Consider the following 19,897-nt stretch of genomic DNA (forward strand, 5'->3'; position numbering starts at 1 on the left):
GCCACCGCAATGAGAAGCCCGCACACTGCAACGAAGAGTAGCCCCGGCCCTCCGCAACTAGAGAAAGCCCGCGCGCAGCAACAAAGACCCAACTCAGCCAAAAATTAATTAATTAATTAATTAATTTAAATAAATAAATAAAATAAAAGGTAAAGAACATTTCAAGGATGCCAGAATGTTCCCTTGTGCCCCATCCTGGTCAGCTCTGACTCCACCTAGAAGTGACCATTATTTGGACTTCTAGCACTGTAGATTAGTTTTGTGAATTCTTGAACTTCATTTAAATGCAATCAGTGTAATGATATGTGTCTGGCATGTTTTTTTAAAAAAATATTTATTTATGCATGCTGCGCCGGGTCTTAGTTGTGGCGTGCGGGATCTTGTTGCAGCATGCAGGATCTTTAGCTGCAGCATGTGAATCTTAGTTGCAGCATGCATGCAGGCTCTAGTTCCCTGACCAGGGGATGAACCCGGGCCCCCTGCATTGGGAGCTCAGAGTCTTACCCACTGGACCACCAGGGAAGTCCTGTGTCTGGCATGTTTTTAATCAACATTATGGCTCTGAGATGAGTCCTTGTTATGGAGTCTAGGAATAATTCCTGTAGCCAGCTAGTAAATATTTTAGGTTTTGTGTGCCAGATGTTCTCTGTCACAACTGCTCAACTCTGCCAGTGTAGCATGAAAGCAACCATAGACAACATGTAAACAAATGAGTGTGGCTATATTCTGGTAAAACTTTATAGACACTGAAATTTGAATTTCATATAATTCTTACATGTTGCAAAATGCTATTCTTATTTTTATTATTTTTACATCATTTAAAAGTGCAAAACCTTTCTTAGGTCATTGGCCATACAAAAATAGGTGACAGGCCACATTTTGTCCATAGGCTGCAGTTTTTCAATTCTTACTATAATTTATTCATTCTATATTGACAGACATTTGTGTGATTTCCAGTTTTTTCTTACTATGAATAAATCTGCCATGATCAATCTTAAAATATTTTTTGGTAGACATAGCATTCATTTCTATTAGGAATCCAAGAGTGGAAGAGCTGGATCATAAAGTAGGTTTACATTTATATGTGTAGGTACTGTCAAACCATTTCCCAAGGTCTTTGTGTCAGTTTACACATATGTCAGCAATGTAAAGGATTCCAGTTGCTCCATATCCTCTTGAACACTTGGTATTGTTAGTCTTTTTAAATTTTTACAATACTAGTAGGTGGGTAGTAGTATCTCAGTGTGATTTTAATCTGCATTTCCCTGATTAATACTCACTTCAGCATCCTTTCATATATCAACCATTTGGATAACCTCTCTGTTGAACTGCCTGTTTAACTCTTGACCATTTCATTAAAGTCAGTTTGTGGGGGTTTTTTTCTATTTATTTATAGCTATTTGCATATGCTGGGATATGAGGCCTTTTGTAGGATATATTTATTGTAGATATCTTTCCCAGGATATGGCTTGCCTTTCACTCTGATAATGAAGTCTTTTTTTTTTTTAACATCTTTATTGGAGTATAATTGCTTTACAATGGTGTGTTAGTTTCTGCTTTATAACAAAGTAAATCAGCTATACATATACATATATCCCCATATCTCCTCCCTCTTGCATCTGCCTCTCACCCTACCTATCCCACCCCTCTAGGTGGTCACAAAGCACCGAGCTGATCTTCCTGTGCTATGCGGCTGCTTCCCACTACCTATCTATTTTACATTTGGTAGTATTTATAAGTCCATGCCACTCTCTCACTTCGTCCCAGCTTACCCTTCCCCCTCCCTGTGTCCTCAAGTCCATTCTCTACGTCTGCGTCTTTATTCCTGTCCTGCCCCTAGGTTCTTCAGAACCTTTTTTTTTTTTTTTTTTTTTAGATTCCACATATATGTGTTAGCATACAGTATTTGTTTTTCTCTTTCTGACTTACTTCACTCTGTATGACAGACTCTAGGTCCATCTACCTCACTACAAATAACTCAATTTCATTTCTTTTTATGGATGACTAATATTCCATTGTATATATGTGCCACATCTTCTTTATCCATTCATCTGTCAATGGACACTTAAGTTGCTTCCATGTCCTGGCTATTTTAAATAGTGCTGCAATGAACATTGTGGTAAATGACTCTTTTTGAATTATGGTTCTCTCAGGGTGTATGCCCAGTAGTGGGATTGCTGGGTCATATGGTAGTTCTATTTTTAGTTTTTTAAGGAACCTCCATACTGTTCTCTATAGTGGCTGTATCAATTTACATTCCCACCAACAGTGCAGGAGGGTTCCCTTTTCTCCACACCCTCTCCAGCATTTATTGTTTGTAGATTTTTTGATGATAGCCATTCTGACTGGTGTGAGGTGATGCCTCACTGCAGTTTTGATTTGCATTTCTCTAATGATTAGTGATGTTGAGCATCCTTTCATGTGTTTGTTGGTAATCTGTATACCTTCTTTGGAGAAATGTCTATTTAGGTCTTCTGCACATTTTTGGATTGGGTTGTTTCTTTTTTTGATATTGAGTTACATGAGCTGCTTGTAGATTTTGGAGATTAATCCTTTGTCAGTTGCTTCATTTGCAAATATTTTCTCCCATTCTGAGTGTTGTATTTTCATCTTGTTTATGGTTTCCTTTGTTGTGCAAAAGCTTTGAAGTTTCATTAGGTCCCATTTGTTTATTTTTGTTTTTATTTCCATTCCTCTAGGAGGTGGGTCAAAAAGGATCTTGCTGTGATTTATGTCATAGAGTGTTCTGCCTATGTTTTCCTCTAAGAGTTTTATAGTGGCTGGCCTTACATTTATGTCTTTAATCCATTTTGAGTTTATTTTTGTGTATGGTGTTAGGGAGTGTTCTAATTTCATTCTTTGACATGTAGCTGTCCAGTTTTCCCAGCACCACTTATTGAAGAGGCTGTCTTTTTTCCATTGTTATATTATTGCCTCCTTTATCAAAAATAAGATGATCATATGTGCGTGCATTTATCTCTGGGCTTTCTATCCTGTTCCATTGATTTATATTTCTGTTTTGTGCCAGTATTATACTGTCTTGATTACTGTAGCTTTGTAGTATAGTCTGAAGTCCAGGACCCTGATTCCTCCAGCTCCATTTTTCTTTCTCAAGATTGCTTTGGCTATTCAGGGTATTTTGTGTTTCCATACAAATTGTGAAATATTTTGTTCTAGTTCTGTGAAAAATGCCATTGGTAGTTTGATAGGGATTGCATTGAATCTGTAGATTGCTTTGAGTAGTATAGTCATTTTCACAATGTTGATTCTTCCAATCCAAGAACATGGTATTTCTCTCCATCTGTTTGTATCATCTTTAATTTCTTTCATCAGTGTCTTATAGTTTTCTTCATACAGGTCTTTTGTCTCCTTAGGTAGGTTTATTCCTAGGTATTTTATTCTTTTTGTTGCAGTGGTAAATGGGAGTGTTTCCTTAATTTCTCTTTCAGATTTTTCATCATTAGTGTATAGGAATGCAAGTGATTTCTGTGCATTAATTTTGTATCCTGCTACTTTACCAAATTCATTGATTAGCTCTAGTAGTTTTCTGGTAGCATCTTTAGGATTCTCTATGTGTAGTATCATGTCATTTGCAAACAGTGACAGCTTTACTTCTTCTTTTCCAATTTGGATTCCTTTTATTTCTTTTTCTTCTCTGATTGCTGTGGCTAAAACTTCCAAAACTATGTTGACTAATAGTGGTGAGAGTGGGCAACCTTGTCTTGTTCCTGATCTTAGTGGAAATGGTTTCAGTTTTTCACCATTGAGGACGATGTTGGCTGTGGGTTTGTCATATATGGCCTTTATTATGTTGAGGTAACTACCCTCTATGCCTACTTTCTGGAGGGCTTTTATCGTAAATGGTGTTGAATTTTGTCAAAAGCTTTTTCTGTGTCTATTGAGATGATCATATGGTTTTTCTCCTTCAATTTGTTAATATGGTTTATCACACTGATTGATTTGTGTATATTGAAGAATCCTTGCATTCCTGGGATAAACCCCACTTGATCATGGTGTATGATCCTTTTAATGTGCTGTTGGATTCTGTATGCTAGTATTTTGTTGAGGATTTTTGCATCTATATTCATCTGTGATATTGGCCTGTATTTTTCTTTCTTTGTAACATCTTTGTCTGGTTTTGATATCAGGGTGACGGTGGCCTCGTAGAATGAGTTTGGGAGTGTTCCTCCCTCTGCTATATTTTGGAAGAGTTTGAGAAGGATAGGTGTTAGCTCTTCTCTAAATGTTTGATAGAATTCACCTGTGAAGCCATCTGGTCCTGGACTTTTGTTTGTTGGAAGATTTTTAATCACAGTTTCAATTTCAGTGCTTGTGATTGGTCTGTTTATATTTTCTGTTTCTTCCTGGTTCAGTCTGGGAAGGTTGTGCTTTTCTAAGAATTTGTCCATTTCTTCCAGGTTGTCCATTTTATTGGCATATAATTGCTTGTAGTAATCTCTCATGATCCTTTGTATTTCTGCAGTGTGAGTTGTTACTTCTCGTTTTTCATTTCTAAGTCTATTGATTTGAGTCTTCCCCCTTTTTTTCTGGATGAGTCTGGCTAATGGTTTATCAATTTAGTTTATCTTCTCACAGAACCAGCTTTTAGTTTTATTGATCTTTGCCATCGCTTCCTTCATTTCTTTTTCATTTATTTCTGATCTGATCTTTATGATTTCTTTCCTTCTGCTAAGTTTGGAGGGTTTTTTGTTCTTCTTTCTCTAATTGCTTTAGGTGTAAGGCTAGGTTTTTATTTGAGATGTTTCTTGTTTCTTGAGGTAGGATTGTATTATAAACTTCCCTCTTAGAACTGCTTTTGCTGCATCCCATAGGTTTTGGGTCATCGTGTTTTCATTGTCATTTGTTTCTAGGTATTTTTTGATTTCCTCTTTGATTTCTTCAGTGATCTCTTGGTTATTAAGTAGTGTATTGTTTAGTCTCCATGTGTTTGTATTTTTTACTGATTTTTTCCTGTAATTGATATCTAGTCTCATAGCGTTGTGGTCAGAAAAGATACTTGATAAGATTTCAATTTTCTTAAATTTACCAAGGCTTGATTTGTGACCCAAGATATGATCTATCCTGGAGAATGTTCCATGAGCACTTGAGAAGATAGTGTATTCTGTTGTTTTTGTATGGAATGTCCTATAAATATCAATTAAGCCCATCTTGTTTAATGTATCATTTAAAGCTTGTGTTTCCTTATTTATTTTCATTTTGGATGATCTGTCCATTGGTAAAAGTCAGGTGTTAAAGTCCCCTACTATGATTGTGTTACTGTCAATTTCCCCGTTTATGGCTGTTATCATTTGCCTTATGTATTGAGGTGCTCCTATGTTGGGTGCATAAATATTTACAATTGTTATATCTTCTTCTTGGATTGAACCCTTGATCATTATGTAGTGTCCTTCTTTGTCTCTTGTAATAGTCTTTATTTTAAAGTCTATTTTGTCTGATATGAGAATTGCTACTCCAGCTTTCTTTTGATTTCCAATTGCATGGAATATCTTTTTCCATCCCCTCACTTTCAGTCTGTATGTGTCCCTAGGTCTGAAGTGGGTGTCTTGTAGACAGCATATATATGGGTCTTGTTTTTGTATCCATTCAGCCAGTCTATGTCTTTTGGTTGGAGCATTTAGTCCATTTACATTTAAGGTAATTATCGATATATATGTTCCTATTACCATTTTCTTAATTGTTTTGGGTTTGTTATTGTAGGTCTTTTCCTTCTCTTATGTTTCCTGCCTAGAGAAGTTCCTTTAGCATTTGTTGTAAAGCTGGTTTGGTGGTGCTGAATTCTCTTAACTTTTGCTTGTTTGTAAAGGTTTTAATTTCTCCATCAAATCTGAATGAGATCCTTGCTGGGTAGAGTAATCTTGGTTGTAGGTTTTTCCCTTTCATCACTTTAACTATGTCCTGCCACTCCCTTCTGGCTTGCGGAGTTTCTGCTGAAAGATCAGCTGTTAACCTTATGGTGATTCCCTTGTGTGTTATTTGTTGTTTTTCCCTTGCTGCTTTTAACATTTTTTCTTTGTATTTAATTTTTGATAGTTTGATTAATATGTGTCTTTGCGTGTTTCTCCTTGGATTTATCCTGTATGGGACTCTCTGCACTTCCTGGACTTGATTATTTCCTTTAGGTAAGTTTTCAACTATAATCTCTTCAAATATCTTCTCAGTCCCTTTCTTTTTCTCTTCTTCTTCTGGGACCCCTATAATTCAAATGTTGGTGCGTTTAATGTTGTCCCATAGGTCTCTAAGACTGTCCTCAATTCTTTCCATTTTTTTTTCTTTATTCTGCTCTGCAGTAGTTGTTTCCACTATTTTATCTTCCAGGTTACTTATCCATTCTTCTGCCTCAGTTATTCTTTTTATATATATATAAATTCATTTATTTTATTTATTTATTTTTGGCTGTGTTGGGTCTTCGTTGCTGTGCACGGGCTTTCTCTAGTTGTGGTGAGAGGGGGCTACTCTTCGTTGTGGAGGGTGGGCTTCTTATTGTGGTGGCCTCTCTTGCTGTGGAGCACGGGCTCTAGGCACCTGGGCTTCAGTAGTTGCAGCATGCGGGCTCAGTAGTTGTGGCAAACGGGCTCTAGACACAGGCTCAGTAGTTGTGGTGCATGGGCTTAGTTGCTCTGCGGCACGTGGGATCTTCCTGGACCAGGGCTCAAACCCGTGTCCCCTGCATTGGCAGGTGGATTCTCAACCAATGCCACAGGGAAGCCCTGCCTCAGTTATTCTGCTATTGATTGCTTCTAGAGAATTTTTAATTTCATTTATTGTGTTGTTCATCATTGTTTGTTTGCTCTTTAGTTCTTCTAGGTCCTTGTTAAACGTTTCTTGTATTTTCTCCATTCTATTTCCAAGATTTTGGATCATCTTTACTATCAATATTCTGAATTCTTTTTCAGGTAGACTGCCTATTTCCTCTTCATTTGTTTGGTCTGGTGGGTTTGTACCTTGCTCCTTCCTCTGCTGTGTGTTTCTCTGTCTTCTCATTTTGCTTCACTTTGTCTCCTTTTTGCAGGCTGCATGTTTGTAGTTCCCTTTGTTTTTGGTGTCTGCCCCTAGTGGCTAAGGTTGGTTCAGTGGGTTGTGTAGGCTTCCTGGTGGAGGGGACTAGTGCCTGTGTTCTGGATCTTGTCTTTCTGGTGGGCAGGACCGTGTCCGGTGGTGTGTTTTGGGGTGTCTGTGACCTCATTATGATTTTAGGCAGCCTCTCTGCTAATGGGTGGGGTTGTGTTCCTGTCTTGCTAGTTGTTTGGCATAGGGTGTCCAGCACTGTAGCTTGCTGGTCGTTGAGTGGAGCTGGGTCTTAGCATTGAGATGGAGATCTCTGGGAGCGCTTTCGCCATTTGATATTACATGGAGCCAGGAGGTCTCTGGTGGACCAATGTCCTGAACTTGGCTCTCACACCTCAAAGGCACAGGCCTGACACCCGGCTGGAAAAAGAATAAAAAAATTAAAAAGTAATAAAAAAAAAAGAAAGAAAGAAAGAAGAGAGCAACCAAACCAAAAAACAAATCCACCAATGATAACAAGTGCTAAAAACTATACAAAAACAAACAAACAAACAAAACGGAAAGACAGAACCCTAGGACAAACGGTAAAAGCAAAGCTATGCAGACAAAATCACACAAAGAAGCATACACATACACACTCACAAAAGGAGAAAAAGGAAAAAATATATATATCTATATATTAAAAAAAAAAAGGAGGGAGAGAGCAACCAAATCAATAAACAAATCTACCAATTATAATAAACTCTAAATACTAAACTAAGAGAAACATAAAGCCAGGAACAAATTAGACGCAGAAAGCAAACCCCAAGACTACAGTTGCTCCCAAAGTCCACTGCCTCAATTTTAGGATGATTCATTGTCTATTCGGGTATTCCACAGATGCAGGGTACATCATGTTGACTGTGGGGATTTAATCCACTGCTCCTGAGGCTGCTGGGAGAAATTTCCCTTTCTCTTCTTTGTTCGCACAGCTCCTGGGGTTCACCTTTGGATTTGGCCCCGCCTCTGCGTGTAGGTCGCCTGAGGGCGTCTGTTCCCTGCCCAGACAGGATGGGGTTAAAGTAACAGTTGATTAGGGGGCTCTGGCTCACTCAGGATGGAGGGAGGGAGGGGTACGCAATGCAGGGCAAGCCTGTGGTGGCAGAGGCCGGCGTGACGTTGCAATAGCCTGAAGCCTGCTGTGTGTTCTCCCAGGGAAGTTGTCCCTGATCACGGGACCCTGGCAGTGGCGGGCTGCACAGGCTCCCGGGAGGGGAGGTGTGGATAGTGACCTGTGCTTGCATATGGGCTTCTTGGTGGCTGCAGTAGCAGCCTTAGCGTTTCATGCCCGTCTCTGGTGTCCTCGCTGATAGCTGCGGCTTGCGCCCATCTCTGGAGCTCGTTTAGGCGGTGCTCTGAATCCCCTCTCCCCGTGCACCCCGAAACAATGGTCTCTTGCCTCTTAGGCAGGTCCAGACTTTTTCCGGACTCCTTCCTGGCTAGCTGTGGCGCACTAGCCCCCTTCAGGCTGTGTTCACGCAGCCAACCGCAGTCCTCTCCCTGGGATCTGACCTCCGAAGCCCGAGCCTCAGCTCCCAGCCCCCGCCCGCCCAGGTAGGTGAGCAGACAAGCCTCCCGGGCTGGTGAGTGCTTTTCGGCACCAATCCTTTGTGCGGGAATCTCTCCGCTTTGCCCTCTGCACCACTGTTGCTGCACTCTCCTCCATGGCTCCGAAGCTTCTCCCCCCCACACCAGCCCCCGTCTCCGCCAGTGAAGGGGCTTCCTAGTGTGTGGAAACTTTTCCTCCTTCACAGCTCCCTCCCAGAGGTGCAGGTCCCGTCCCTATTCTTTTGTCTGTTTTTTCTTTTTTCTTTTGCCCTACCCAGGTACGTGGGGAGTTTGTTGCCTTTTGCGAAGTCTGAGGTCTTCTGTAGCGTTCAGTTGGTGTTCTGTAGGAGCTGTTCTGCACGTAGATGTATTTCTGATATATCTGTGGGGAGGAAGGTGATCTCCACGTCTTACTCCTCCACCACTTTGAAGGTCTCCCCTGAAGTCTTTTGAAGAATAGTTGCTCTTAATTTGAATGAAGTTCAATTTATAAATCTTTTGTTTATGGTTGATGTCTTTGCCTACCATAAAGACACAAAGGTAGAATTCCATTTTTCTTCTAGAGGCATTATTGTTTCAGCTTTCTCATTTAGGGCTATAATCCATCTCAAATTAATTCTTTTTATTTCTTTTGACGTGAAGGTCAAGAGATTTTTTTCCCCATATGCATAACAAGTTCTTCCAGCACTATTTATTGAATTTTGGTGATAAGACAAGTGACCTTATATGTGTGCATCTTTTCTGTACTCTATTTTGTCTCATTGGTATATTTAGTTATTCTTGTACTAATAAACTGTTTTTTGAATAATATTGAAATATCATGGTATAAGTTTTAAATTTATTCTTTTTCATTATATTGGCTATTCTAGGTCCTATTCAGTTCCCATATATACTTTGAGAACCAACTGGTTGATTTAAAACCTGGAGGGGGCTTTCCTGGTGGCACAGAGGTTAAGAATCCACCTGCCAATGCAGGGAACCCTGGTTGGGGAAGATCCCACATGCCGCAGAGCAACTAAGCCGGTGCGCCACAACTACTGAGCCTGCACTCTAGAGCCAGCGAGCCACAACTACTGAAGCCGGCACACCTAAAGCCCGTGCTCCGCAACAAGGGAAGCCACCGCAATGAGAAACCCACACACCACAACGAAGAGTAGGCCACGCTCACCGCAACTAGAGAAAGCCCACGCACAGCAACAAAGGCCCAACTCAGCCAAAAATAAATAAAATAAATACATTAAAAAAAAAAAACCTGGAGGGATTTAACTGGCTTTCTTTGACTCTAAAAAAAAAAAAAAAGGTGAATTGATCTTAATACTGAGTCTTCCAATTTGCAAATATGGTATATCTCTCCATTTCTTTAGGTCTTCTTTAATTTCTCTCAGCAATGTTTTATAATTTTCATTGGAGAGGTTTTATGCCTTTTAAAAAGCAGCTTTATTGAGATATAATTAACATACCATAAATTTCTCCCATTTAAAGTGTTTAGTTCAAGTGGTTTTTAGTATATTCACAGTCATGCTACCATCCCCACAATTTCTGATTTTAGAACATTATCATCACCTGAAAAAGAAACCCTATACCCATTAGCAGTCATTACCAATTCCTATCCCCTACCCCCCAGTTCCAGGCAGCCATTAATCTTCTATCTGTGTCTATATAATTGTTTATTCTGGACATTTCATATAAATAGATTCATACAATATTTATTTTTTGTGACTGGATTCTTTCACTTAATGTTTTCAAGGTTTATCCTTGTTGTTGCATGTATCAGTATTTTATTACTCTTTATTGCTGAATACTGTTCTATTGTACAGATATGCCACATATCTTGGGGGAAAACATTCAGTCTTTCTCAATTAATTATGATGTTAGCTGTGATTTTTCATAGATGCCCTTTATTAGGTTGAGGAAGTTTTCCTCTATTCTGACTTTGTTGAGTGTTATCAGGAATGGGTATCGGATATTGTTAAATGTTTTTCCTATGTCTATGAGATGATCATGTGCTTTCTGTCCTTTATTAATATGATGTATAATATTGATTGATTTTTGCTTTTTTTTGTTTTTTTGGGTTTTTTTGGCTGCATTGGGTCTTCATTGCTGTGTGTGGGCTTTCTCTAGTTGCGGCGAGCGGGGGCTACTCTTTGTTGTGGTGCACGGGCTTCTCATTGCAGTGGCTTATCTTGTTGCAGAGCATGGGCTCTAGGTGCGCGGGCTTCAGTAGTTGCAGCACACGCGCTCAGTAGTTGCGGTGCACAGGCTTCAGTAGCTGCAGCGCGGGCTCTAGGGCGTGTGGGCTTCAGTAGTTGTGGCTGTGGGCTCTAGCGCACAGGCTCAGTAGTCGTGGCACACGGGCTTAGTTGCTCCAAGGCATATGGGTTCTTCCTGGAACAGGGATCGAACCTGTGTCCCCTGTGTTGGCAGGCAGATTCTTAACCACTGTGCCACCAGGGAAGTCCCTGATTTTTGCATGTTAAATCAACCTTACATTCCTGGCATAAATCCCATTTGGTCATGGTGTATAAATTTTTTTTAAAAATTTGCTACTGGATTCAGTTTGTTAGTATTTTGTTGAGGATTTTTGTGCCTTTTTGTTACTTTTGTGTTTTTGTTTGCTATGGTAAATACTTTTGTTTTAAAATTTTACTGTTTAATTACTTGAAGCTAGTATACATGGACACAATTTATGTTTTTATATATCCAGTGATCATGCTAAATTTATTTATTCAAATACTTTTATAATTCTTTTGAATTTTCTACATACAAATTATGTCATCTGCAAATATTGTTATATTTCTTCTTTTCCAATCTTTATACCTTTTCCTTCTTTCCTGTTTATTGCACTAGCTTGGGCCTCCAGTATGACGTTGAATGTGAGTATTGGTAGTAGATTTCCTTGTTTTGCTCTCTTGAAGAATCCAGCAAGTATGTTATCTGTAGGTTATTTAAAGATGCTCTTTATCAGATTGATAAAAGGCAATTTTCTTCTATACCACTTTTGTTGAGTGTTTTTGTGAATTTGTACATGATTCATATTTTGTATTCCATCAAATATTTGGAAGAATTCACCAGTGAAAATGTCCAGGAGTAGAGTTTTCCTTGTGGGGAAATTTATAATTAAACATTTATTTTTCTTAACAGAATTACTCATATTTTATATTTTTTCTCATGTCATTTTGGTAAGTAATATTTTTAAAGGAATTTTCCATTATTTGAAGTTGTCAAATTTATTGGTATAAAGTTGTCCCTAATGCCTTCTTATTTATCCTTCAAAACCTATAAAATCTTTTTCCATACCTGATATTTGTAGGGTTATTTTCCTCTTTCTTGGTCAGTCTTGCTAAGGCTTATCAATTTTGTTAAACTTTCAAAGAACTGGTTTTTGGCTTAGTTTATTTTCTCGATTACTACTTTGCTTTCTATTTTAGTGATATCAAACTTATCTTTATTACTTCTTTTTAAATACTTTCTTTGGGTTTAAATTGATGTTCTTTCTTTTAGTTTCTTACAGTGGAGGCTTATACCATTCATATTCAATATTTTTTACTTTGTGATATATGCATTTAGAGCTAGAAACACGCCTCAAATTACTGCTTTTACTACAACCCAAGTGGTTTTTTTTTTTTACAAGAGAACAAATCCTACACTTTTATTTATTTACTTTTCAATAAGTTTAAATCCTTGAAAGGTACAGCATCACATGGATTCTGTGTCCAATGGCCTTAGCAAGAAGATTGCTTCGGAATTTGTCACGAACCATGCCACTGTTTCCATGAACACCCGTTATCTTTCCCCAGATTACTCTGGTTTTGTTAGGTTTTCCATCAGGAGTTACTGTGTTGTTCTTTGCTTTGTACACATAGGTACATCTCTTGCCTAGATACAATTCAGTTTCATCTTGAGCATATATACCTTCAACTTTCAGGAGAGCTGTGTGCTCCCTCTGGTTCCATAGACCCCACTGATAGCCAGCAAAAATGGCCTTGGACCACAGCCTTCCAGACATATTTGTCATTTTAGAAGTCCTGTTCCCAGCAGGCCCCACTTATTTGCCCCCGAAGTTCAGCTGTGGGAGCTCCACACACCCCTACAGTGTCCAAGATGGTTGAAAAAGCCCAAGTGCTTTTTATTTTCATTATTATTAAGGTCAAAATATTTTAAATTTTCTATTCTGCCTTATTATTTGACCCATTGATTTTATAGAATTATATTACTTAAGTTCAGATAACTTGGGAATTTTTCAATATTTTATTTTGTTATTGTTGTTGATTTTTAGTTTAATTCCATTGTGACCACACAACATACTGTACATGATTTCAATCCTATGAAATGTATTAAATTTGCTTTATGGCCCAGTGTATAGACTATTTTGCTAAATGATCCATGTTCACTTGAAAAGAATATATATTCTGTCATTGCTAGGTGTTGTATTCTGTATTTGTTAAGTTGGCTAATTGTGTCATTCTCATATTGTTACTGATTGTTTTGGGACTACTTATATATGAGTTAATAGGACTTGTGTGTTAAAATCATTTATTTATTAAAGTGGCTTTATCTTTCTCTCCTTTTTAGTTCTGTGAATCTTTGCTTTCAGAGTAGAATTCTAAAAATTCTCCCACAATGAGATATTATCTCAGTAGCTGATTGGCAAAAAAAGTTTTAAAGTGTTACAAGTGTTGTCAAGGATGTGGAACAACTCTCAACTATGTGGCAGTTAGTGTCAATTGAAATGATTCTGGAAACTCTTTGACATCACCTGGAGAAGCTGGGAAGCACATGCCCTAGAACAAAGCAAATCCACCTGTAAGTATTATACTTTAGAGTTATTCTTACACAAACTTTTAAAGGCCTACAGAAATGTTCAAAACAGCACCACTTGAAATAGGAGGGCAAAATCTGGAAACAACTCAAATATCCATCAAGAGGCTATATAAATAAAATTTGGCAGATGTACACAGTAGAGTGCTGCCCAACATTGAGAAAATGAACAAATTCCCAGAACATAATGTTGATTTTTTTTTAAGTGACAATACATAGAATGTCATTTCACTAAATTTCAAAACACATGCAAATCTAGACAATATGTTATTTGGGGATATGTATATATATGGCAAATCTATAAAGAAAATCAGGGGAATGACTAAATTCAGGTGATGGTTAACTTTATGGGAGAAAGGGGAGGAATGTGATGGGGGAGGAGCATCTAGGACACTTCAGGGACTTCCCTGGTGCTCCAGTCGGTAAGACTTTGAGCTCCCAATGCAGGGGGCCCAGGTTCAATCAATCGTTGGGGAAATAGATCCTGCATGCATGCCACAACTAAGAGACTGCATGCTGCAACTGAGAGTCTGCATGCCACAACTAAGAAGTCCACATGCCACAACTAAAATATCCCACATGCCACTACTAAAGATCGTGCACATGGCAATGAAGATCCTGCGTGCCGCAACTAACACCCAGAGCAGCCTAAATAAATAAATAAATATTTAGGACACTTCAAAGGAATTGATAATAACTTTTTCTTAAGCTGAGTGGTAGGTCTACAGAATTTATTTTCATTAATTCAACTGTACTTATGTTCATATATATATATATATATGCTTGTATGTGGAATTCTAAGTTAATAAATAGGCTCAAAATGAAACAGGATGAAAATATGAAATAGCTGAACAATTGTATTACTGAATTCAAGCCAAGAAATTCTCTGACACAACCCAAAGAATTAAAGGAATACAAGAAGCAAGAATATAAACCCAGAGAATGTATTCAGGAGAACTTGATGAAGATAAAACTAGAAAATAATGAAATAGAAAATTAAAAAAAAAATACAGTTGACCCTTGAACAACACAGATTTGAACTGTGCAGGTCCACTTATACATGGATTTTTTTCAATAAGTACGTGCTATAGTACTACATGATTTTCGGTTGGTTGAATCCTCAGATGTGGGACCTAGGATGTGAATATGGAAGACCAACTGTAAAGTTATACACAGATTTTCAATTGCACAGAGGGTCAGGGCCCCAACCCCCCTGTATTTCAAGGGTCAAATGTACAACCAAAACTAGTTTTTAAAAAAATGACCAAAATCTTGTCATTTGAAAAGAGCAAGGGTAGACTTTTGCTTACATACAGTGAGTAGGTCACATGCATTTATTTCCCATCACTATCCAAAAAGGGATGAAAATAACAATGACAACAAAAACAAATGTGAAGACAAAACTACAACAAATAAGAAACTTCAAGGAACTCTGGTATGAAAGAGCTTATGAGTGAGATAAATGAAGCAATTTACAAATCCCCTGAAAGGCCCAGGTTCCACAGCAAAGGACCTTGGTGAGGTATGGATCTGGAAGTAGAGGACTGGTTGAAAATTTATACACAAACTCATTGCCCTGCTCTTCCCCCTCTCCAGTTAACTTTGCTCCCTTGTCTAATAAAATACATTTGATCTCTGGATAAATTGAGTTTGAGAAGATGTAGAGGACGCACAAAGAAGGGCAGACAGACACAGAATGAGTAATAACCACAGTCTGAAATCTTCTTAAGCTTCTTTCCCTGTCCTGGTCCCAGTCACCAGCAACTCAACACATAACCTTCACAGGCAGGAAACTGGAGGAGTCCTCTAAGGAGAAACTAAAGAGCAAAGAGAATAGAATTCTGGGGGTGTCCCAGAGAAAAGATTGCTTCTGAAATCCATCAGTCGGCAGGCTCTAACTCATGACTGAAAGTAAGGATTACCACATGGTTGAGAAAAGTACCTAAAATGAAAGTCAGAGAACAATTCAAACAGGAAAAGGGAATTTGGTCATAACAAAGACAATACATATAGCTAAGAAAACTTTAAATAAATAATATTTAAATAATTGAATATCATACCTATCACATGCATAATATAATTATATATTATTCATATAATTATGAATCGAATATAATGAATATAATATATATGCTATATATAACATTAATATATAATTTCATAAATGTCAGAGAAGATACTGCATTCCTAAAGAACAGTATACTATATAGAAAAGATAAAAACCATGAGAGAGCTCTAGGAAATTAAAAATATGAATTATTAAAAATTAAATAGAAGTAGAAGATAAAGTTCCTAGACTTGAGTAAAAAGATAGAGAAAATAGGAGGAAAACATTTAGAAGCTTAAGCCATGTAAGTTCCATCAAGTAATTCCAGTGAGAGAGAGGAAAGAAGGAAAGAAGAAAGAAAATACACAAAAATTTTCCAGCCCAGAAGTACATGAGTCTCTAGAATGAAAATATCCACCTGACACCCAGCATTAAAAAATTTTAAAGAGGGATTTCCCTGGTGGTCCAGTGGTAAAGAATCTGCCTTCCAATGCAGCAGGACGCTGGTTCGATCCCTGGTCAGCGAACTAAGATCCCACGTGCTGCGGGGCAACTAAGCCCGCATGCCACAACTACTGAGCCCATGCGCCTCAGCTAGAGAGCCCGCATGCTCTGGAGCCCACGTGCCACAACTAGAGAGAAGCCCATACGCCGCATGGAAAGATCCTGCATGTTGCAACTAAGACCCGACACACCCAAAAATAAATTTAAAAAAAACTTTAAAGATCCACACCAAGGAACAAAATTACAAACTTTTAGTACATTGTGTGATATATATCACCCTAAACATTCCAGGAGGGTTGGGAACACAGATTACGCACAAAGAAATAGAAAACAGATGACAAGCCCTTACAAAAGCAACGTTAGCTACTGTAAGATTTCATCTGAATTTATGCCTTCAAATTCTGATTTATAGTAGAATTCTCACCACAGGCAATAAGTGAGATTGCAATAAAGGTATTTTCAGACAGTAAGAACTTAAACATTTACCTCAAAGGCATGCATTTGAACGAAGTTGTTGGAGAGAGGCAATCAGCAAAAATGAGAAACATACAAAATTAACAAGACTTGGAACATAGGAATTCAATTCGGGAAAAGGGAGAAGGGAAGTCTTACAGAAACCCTTCAGTCCAGACTGGAGCTACAAGATGATGGCTGTGAAAGAGATTCGGCAAGGGGGAGAAAAAGTATCAGATAAGTTTGAACATTTGGAAAAATCATTGCTTAGAGTTTGATGCTTTGGAGGGGTGGGGGGAACATTTAGAAAAGGGTAGCAATAGGAGCAAGAAGTACATATACATATAAACCAAGTCAGCTAAATCCACAATAAAAAAAATTGTGTAAACAATATATTTGGCTCTGAAGCACAAAAATATATTATATAATCAGTATATAAATACCAAATACTGCTTTAACCAATAACTGTGATATAGTCATATTTGGAAGGGGTAAAGGGAGAGGACTGAGGGTGGAAGGGTCTTGTTTTAAATGAGGTCTGAAGTTTTGATCATTAAACAGGACATTTAAGTTATTTTAACCACTAAAATGAGACTGATTTTTAAAAAATAAATTTATTTATTTATTTTTGGCTGCATTGGGTCTTCGTTGCTGTGCGCGTCTTTCTCTAGTTGCGGCAAGCGGAGGCTACTGTTCGTTGCGGTGCATGGGTTTCTCATTGCGATGGCTTCTCTTGTTGCGGAGCTCAGGCTCTAGCCTCGTGAGCTTCAGTAGTTGTGGCACACGGGCTCAGTAGTTGTGGCACACGGGCTTAGTTGCTACGCAGCATGTGGGATCTTCCCGGACCAGGGCTCGAACCCAGGTCACCTGCATTGGCAGGTGGATTCTTAACCACTGCGCCACCAGGGAAGCCCGAGACTCATCTTTTAACGAACAGTGGTAAAAGGAATTTTTTATTACCTAAGAGTGACTAAGGACGTTATTGGGCTCCTATACAAATATATAATTTTTACTCCCTTTCATGTTACTATGTAGTCCTCATTTCTACATTTTGGTATGGGTCCAGGAATACATTATTATGATCCTATCATAATAAAGGAGATAATTTTGTGTCCTTTCCCCCCCAATATTTATGCCTGAAATTATTTTACTTAATTAATTGCCAGTCATAATTCTGAAGGCACACCTAACCACCATGTAATTAATCAAAATGCCACACATCCAGCCTCATACACAGAAACAGTGATGCACAAGCGCAGACCCTGTGGAAAACCATAACCAGAGGCGTTGGCCTATCAAAACCATTCCAGAAATAATACACGGTGGAGCACAGCCACATTCACGGATACACACAATATCACGCACTTCACTAACCAACCGCGCAGACTTCCGGCTTCAGAGCTGGGCATAATCGTCCATTCTCTGCGGAGTCATCGCAGTACCCCATCCAAATAATTACACGCAAGAACAGCCCCACGCACAGAAACAACCCTGTCCAGATTACACACTCAGGCACACTGGCATCCAGCCGGCTCCAGAATCCTGGCCCCTGGCAGGTTTTACTGCCCCGTTCCAAACCCAGCAGCTCCCTTTAGAAAAAGCGAGGGAGCACACGCACTCCTCTTTGCGCCTGCGCACTAGTGACTGTGCGGAGAATTCCCGGCAATCTCCGGGAGGGGCGGGTCGCGGAGCCGATAACCAATGAAAAAAAAGCCAGAGGCCAAGACACTTCCCGCAGGTTAGCGGGCCGGAATCAGTCTCAACCTGTTATTCAGGGGTTCATATTCACGGGTCTGAGGTTTCCTGGCGCCTCTTCGGCCTTTCACCGCCTCCTACAAGCTTGGAGGAGGCGTGGGACTTGCGTCTGACAGAGACAGGCACTCCCCAAAACCCCAGCGTCACAGCCCTGGGAAAGAGCTGTTCTCCTGTGCCTGTTCCATTGGAGTGTGGTGAGATGGGAACCCGTGCAGCCGCAGCTTTTCTCGGACACCTATGTTTGGGAGGGGACAGGCGGCACTCTGGAGACCCGACTGCGCATGGGAAGCAGAGAGTTTAGGGCATTTGGGGCCTAGAGTCTTCTGCCGCTCTATGTTTACCCCCAGGGTTCCACCAGGTTGGTGCGGGTTGACCTCGTGTTAGGCTGCACCCTGCAGGCCTGCAAGCCTTGTAGTTGCCCAGCAGCAGGTTGCAAGAAGGAGCATGGAGACAGCGGTAGAGACATCAAGGGTTTATTGGATAGTGAATCTTTCAGCTCTGAAGCAAAGGCCCTGGGGTGATACCCCACTGTGTATGGCAGACATCAGGCAGGACACAGGCAGTAGTCTTCCTCTGGGGGGAGGAGGAGGAGGAGGAGGTTACCAATTATAGGGGAATTGATGTCAGGTGGGCTCATTAGTTTCCAGGGAAACCAGTAGAAGAGTGTGTCCCTCACTGCCCCTTTGGTTAACAACCATCACTGGGGCAGGTGTTGCCCCTTGATAAACTAGCATGGTGTAGCCATTCTGGTCTTGATCTCAGAAGGACAGCAGTGAGCAGTGGCTTGAAGTGAGATTTTAGTTCCCTGCCCAGGAATTGGACCTGGGTAGCCCAGATGAAAACCAGGAATCCTAGCTGCTAGACCACCAAAGGCTAGGGGCTAGAAGCAAAGTTCCCTTGGCTCTTGCCTCATTTGAAAAATGAATTTCTCAAGGAGGCAAAAACTGTAAAAACAGGTACAGAGTTTATTGTTAGAGACACAACACAACAAGTGGGAGAGCACACGGAGAAACAGTTTGTTTATTTAAGACAGAAGCCAGACAGGGATACGCACCCGGAGAGAAAGGGTGTGGGTGTCCTCCCTAATGAGGAGGAGCACAGTAAAGAGGTCAAATCATTGGGGCTCGTGCTGCAGCACAAGGGCGCAAAGACAAGGAACAGGCACCCTTGATCACTCCCTAACAGGAGCTGCTTGGGTCCTTATATGGGGTAACAATGGGAGCACATCCATGGGTTGGGCAGGAGGCGTAGCCTAGGTGGTCAGCCCACCCCCTTGGTGGTGCTGTGTACCATGCTTTTGCTCCCAGCCCCTCAGAAACGGCAGTTGGTTTGTGGCTTTTTGTATCCTATTGTTCATAATTGCCCCAACTGTGTGTGTGTGCAGTTATTTTTAGTCCCTTATAGTTTCATTGTATTCCGTTGCTCAAGGAGATGTCTGTCCAGGTACAAGCACTCTGGTAGAGGGTCCCAGGTCCCAGCCTATCTCAGAAGGACCCATAGGACACTTCTAGAGAAACAAAGGCAATGAACGGCCTCAGGGGTGACCAGCTGCAGTGTCAGAACTGCAGCGTATCCAGAGCTGTGAACCCAGACATTCTAGTCTTCTACTTTCTTTGCGTGCATGTGAAAGTGAGGGGCAGAGATGGTAGTGGAGACTGGGTTTTGACCAATCTTCAAAAAAGACCAGATATCTCAGGCACCCCTTTC

The 19,897-nt window shown here is 39.9% G+C and overlaps 1 protein-coding gene and 1 long non-coding RNA gene across 4 annotated transcripts in view; one reads left to right on the forward strand and one right to left on the reverse strand.

Annotated features, from left to right (window-relative positions):
- Positions 1 to 12,286: 12,286 nt before the first annotated feature.
- On the reverse strand, positions 12,287 to 12,628 carry LOC133078966 (large ribosomal subunit protein eL33-like). Its single transcript, XM_061174199.1, has one exon. It carries the CDS (start codon positions 12,626 to 12,628, stop codon positions 12,287 to 12,289), a length of 342 nt encoding a protein of 113 aa, XP_061030182.1.
- Positions 12,629 to 18,163: 5,535 nt separating this feature from the next.
- Positions 18,164 to 19,897, forward strand: part of LOC133078990 (uncharacterized) — a 35,442-nt gene continuing 33,708 nt past the window's right edge. For all 3 annotated transcript variants that reach the window (XR_009697996.1, XR_009697997.1, XR_009697998.1), the window contains exon 1: positions 18,164 to 18,384. This is a non-coding gene — a long non-coding RNA (uncharacterized LOC133078990). The remainder of the gene's footprint in view (positions 18,385 to 19,897) is intronic.

Source organism: Eubalaena glacialis, chromosome 18, assembly GCF_028564815.1.
Source record: "Eubalaena glacialis isolate mEubGla1 chromosome 18, mEubGla1.1.hap2.+ XY, whole genome shotgun sequence".
Taxonomy (NCBI): domain Eukaryota; kingdom Metazoa; phylum Chordata; class Mammalia; order Artiodactyla; family Balaenidae; genus Eubalaena; species Eubalaena glacialis.